Source organism: Corvus brachyrhynchos, unplaced genomic scaffold, assembly GCF_000691975.1.
Source record: "Corvus brachyrhynchos isolate BGI_N302 unplaced genomic scaffold, ASM69197v1 scaffold281, whole genome shotgun sequence".
NCBI lineage: Eukaryota > Metazoa > Chordata > Aves > Passeriformes > Corvidae > Corvus > Corvus brachyrhynchos.
Genome location: NW_008236509.1, coordinates 183,357 through 185,507, shown reverse-complemented (window position 1 = coordinate 185,507; position 2,151 = coordinate 183,357). Strand labels below are relative to the sequence as shown.

The window sequence follows — 2,151 nt, the reverse complement described above, 5'->3', positions numbered from 1 at the left end:
GTCGAGACCTCGTACTACTTCGAGGGCGGCCTGCGCAAGGTGCGCCCCTACTACTTCGACTTCCGCACCTACTGCAAAGGGCGCTGGGTGGGCCGCAGCCTCCTGCACGTCTTCGGCACCGAATTCCGAGCGCAGCCCCTCGCCTATTACCGCGCCGCCGCCCGCGCCGGCCGCCTGCGCCTCAACGAGGAGCCCGTGCGCGACCTGGACATCGTGCTCAAGGCGGGCGGCCCCCGGGGTGGGCGCTCCGGTGGGGATCGTGGTGTGGTGGCGAAGCCCGGAGTGCCCCGAGCCGTCAGCACCACCCCGTGAGCTCCGTGGTCACATAACACAGGGTCAAGGGCTGGACTCGATAATTCTGATGGGTTCCTTCCAACTCGACATATTCTGCGAACCCTGTGGAGAGACTGAAGGGGAAATCGGGGTTCCCGGGGAATCCCTGCCCCACTGGATTCGGGAATGTGTGGATCCTACAGCCCCACACATGGCCCACGGCTTCCTGTTTGGACCCTGGGAATGGGAATGTGCTACGGCCAGGTTACCGGATTTGCACGGTGACACACACAGTTATCGTAGATCCAGGGTTCCTGGAGAAAGAGCCTTTAATTCTTCTCCCACAGTATCAAGTCCCCGTTGTTTGTGGCCGAGTGGGTGGCTGCACAAGCTAGACTCAGGCTAATTGTCCGTATCCCTTGCAGAACAACGACTTCCTCAGGAACACGGTGCATCGGCACGAGCCTCCGGTCACTGCGCAGCCCATCCGCATTCTGGCAGAGGATGAGGAGGTGGTGGTGGTGGACAAACCCTCGTCCCTGCCTGTCCACCCCTGCGGCAGGGTCCGGCACAACACGGTCATCTTCATCCTGGGCAAGGAGCACGGCCTGCGGGAGCTGCACACCCTGCACCGCCTGGACCGCATGACCTCGGGCGTGCTCATGTTCGCCAAGACCGCGGCCGTGTCCAAGCGCATCGACGAGCAGGTCCGGCAGACAGGTGAGGGCTGGGAGCAGCTGCTGCTGTGCTCTCCTGGAGCAGGTGTGCTCCAAAGTCAGCCAGATTTGGGCTCTAGGTGAGCTCAAGTTCCCCAGACGGCTCATGGTTGTGTTGCTGTTCTTATCTGTTGGTGCTTCTCGTCCTTCATAGGCTAAAGGCAGAGTAAAAATTGAGTTTGGTAATACTCGATTGGAAGGGAGCTCCTAAGATTTTAATTGAATTCGGTAATACTAGATTGATAATATTAGATTGAAAACCCTAAAAATTTAACTGCTTTTGCTGATACCAGATTGGAAGGGATCTTCTAAAAATTTAGTTCAATGTGGTAGTTTAATTTAATTTGGTTATATTGGACTGAAAGGGATCTCCTACAAATTTAATTGGATTTGGTAATATTAAATTGAAAAGGGTCTCCTAAAACTTTAATTGATTTTGGTAATTTTAGGTTGAAAGGGGTCTCCTAAAAATTTAAATTATTTTGGTGATACTGGGTTGGAGGGGATCTTCTTCCCCAAGGGATTGTCCCAAGGGACTGTGCAAACTTACTGGGATCATGCAAACCAGTGGGAGAGCAGATTTATTTTTGAGTTGACACATTGAATGGATCAATTGTCCAATACTTTTGCGATTTTAAAATTCCCATTTTTCCAGAGTCTCTTGATCCAAACAAAACTTTTTCCAGGATTGGCTTCAGGGCTGTAAACCAAAGGCTGCAGAGAGATGGCTTCTGAATTTAATACAAGGAAAATAGGCCAGGCCTTTCTGTTCTTGATTTCCCAATTAGCTGGGGAAAATGTGAGGGGAAATTTGGCTTTAAGTAGCTGATTTAGTTTTTTTCCCTTTTCTGTTGTAATAAAATGCCACCATCGGATGTATTTTATTGAGGGGAGAGGGAGGAGGAGCAAGGCTGGAGCTTGGGTGTGTTTTCAACTGTGTTTCCTGAGCCTTTCTCTTGTGTCTCCTGGCAGCTGGAGAAGGAATATGTCTGCCGAGTGGTGGGGGAGTTCCCAGAACACGAGGTGGTCTGCGAAGAGCCCATCCTGGTGGTTTCCTACAAGGTCGGTGTTTGTCGTGTGGATCCCAAGGGGAAGCCCTGCCAAACCCTCTTCCAGAGGCTCAGCTAAAACGGCAGCACCCCCGGGGGGCGGGGGGCTCCCA

General features: G+C 52.6%; 1 protein-coding gene across 1 annotated transcript in view; it reads left to right on the top strand.

The window, feature by feature from the left end:
* RPUSD2 (RNA pseudouridylate synthase domain containing 2) overlaps positions 1-2,151 on the top strand; it is a 5,455-nt gene that overhangs the window by 462 nt on the left and 2,842 nt on the right. The window contains exons 2-4 of the mRNA XM_008644090.2: positions 7-222; positions 699-990; positions 1,957-2,107. Coding sequence (XP_008642312.1) covers positions 7-222; positions 699-990; positions 1,957-2,107 — 659 coding nt within the window. The remainder of the gene's footprint in view (positions 1-6; positions 223-698; positions 991-1,956; positions 2,108-2,151) is intronic.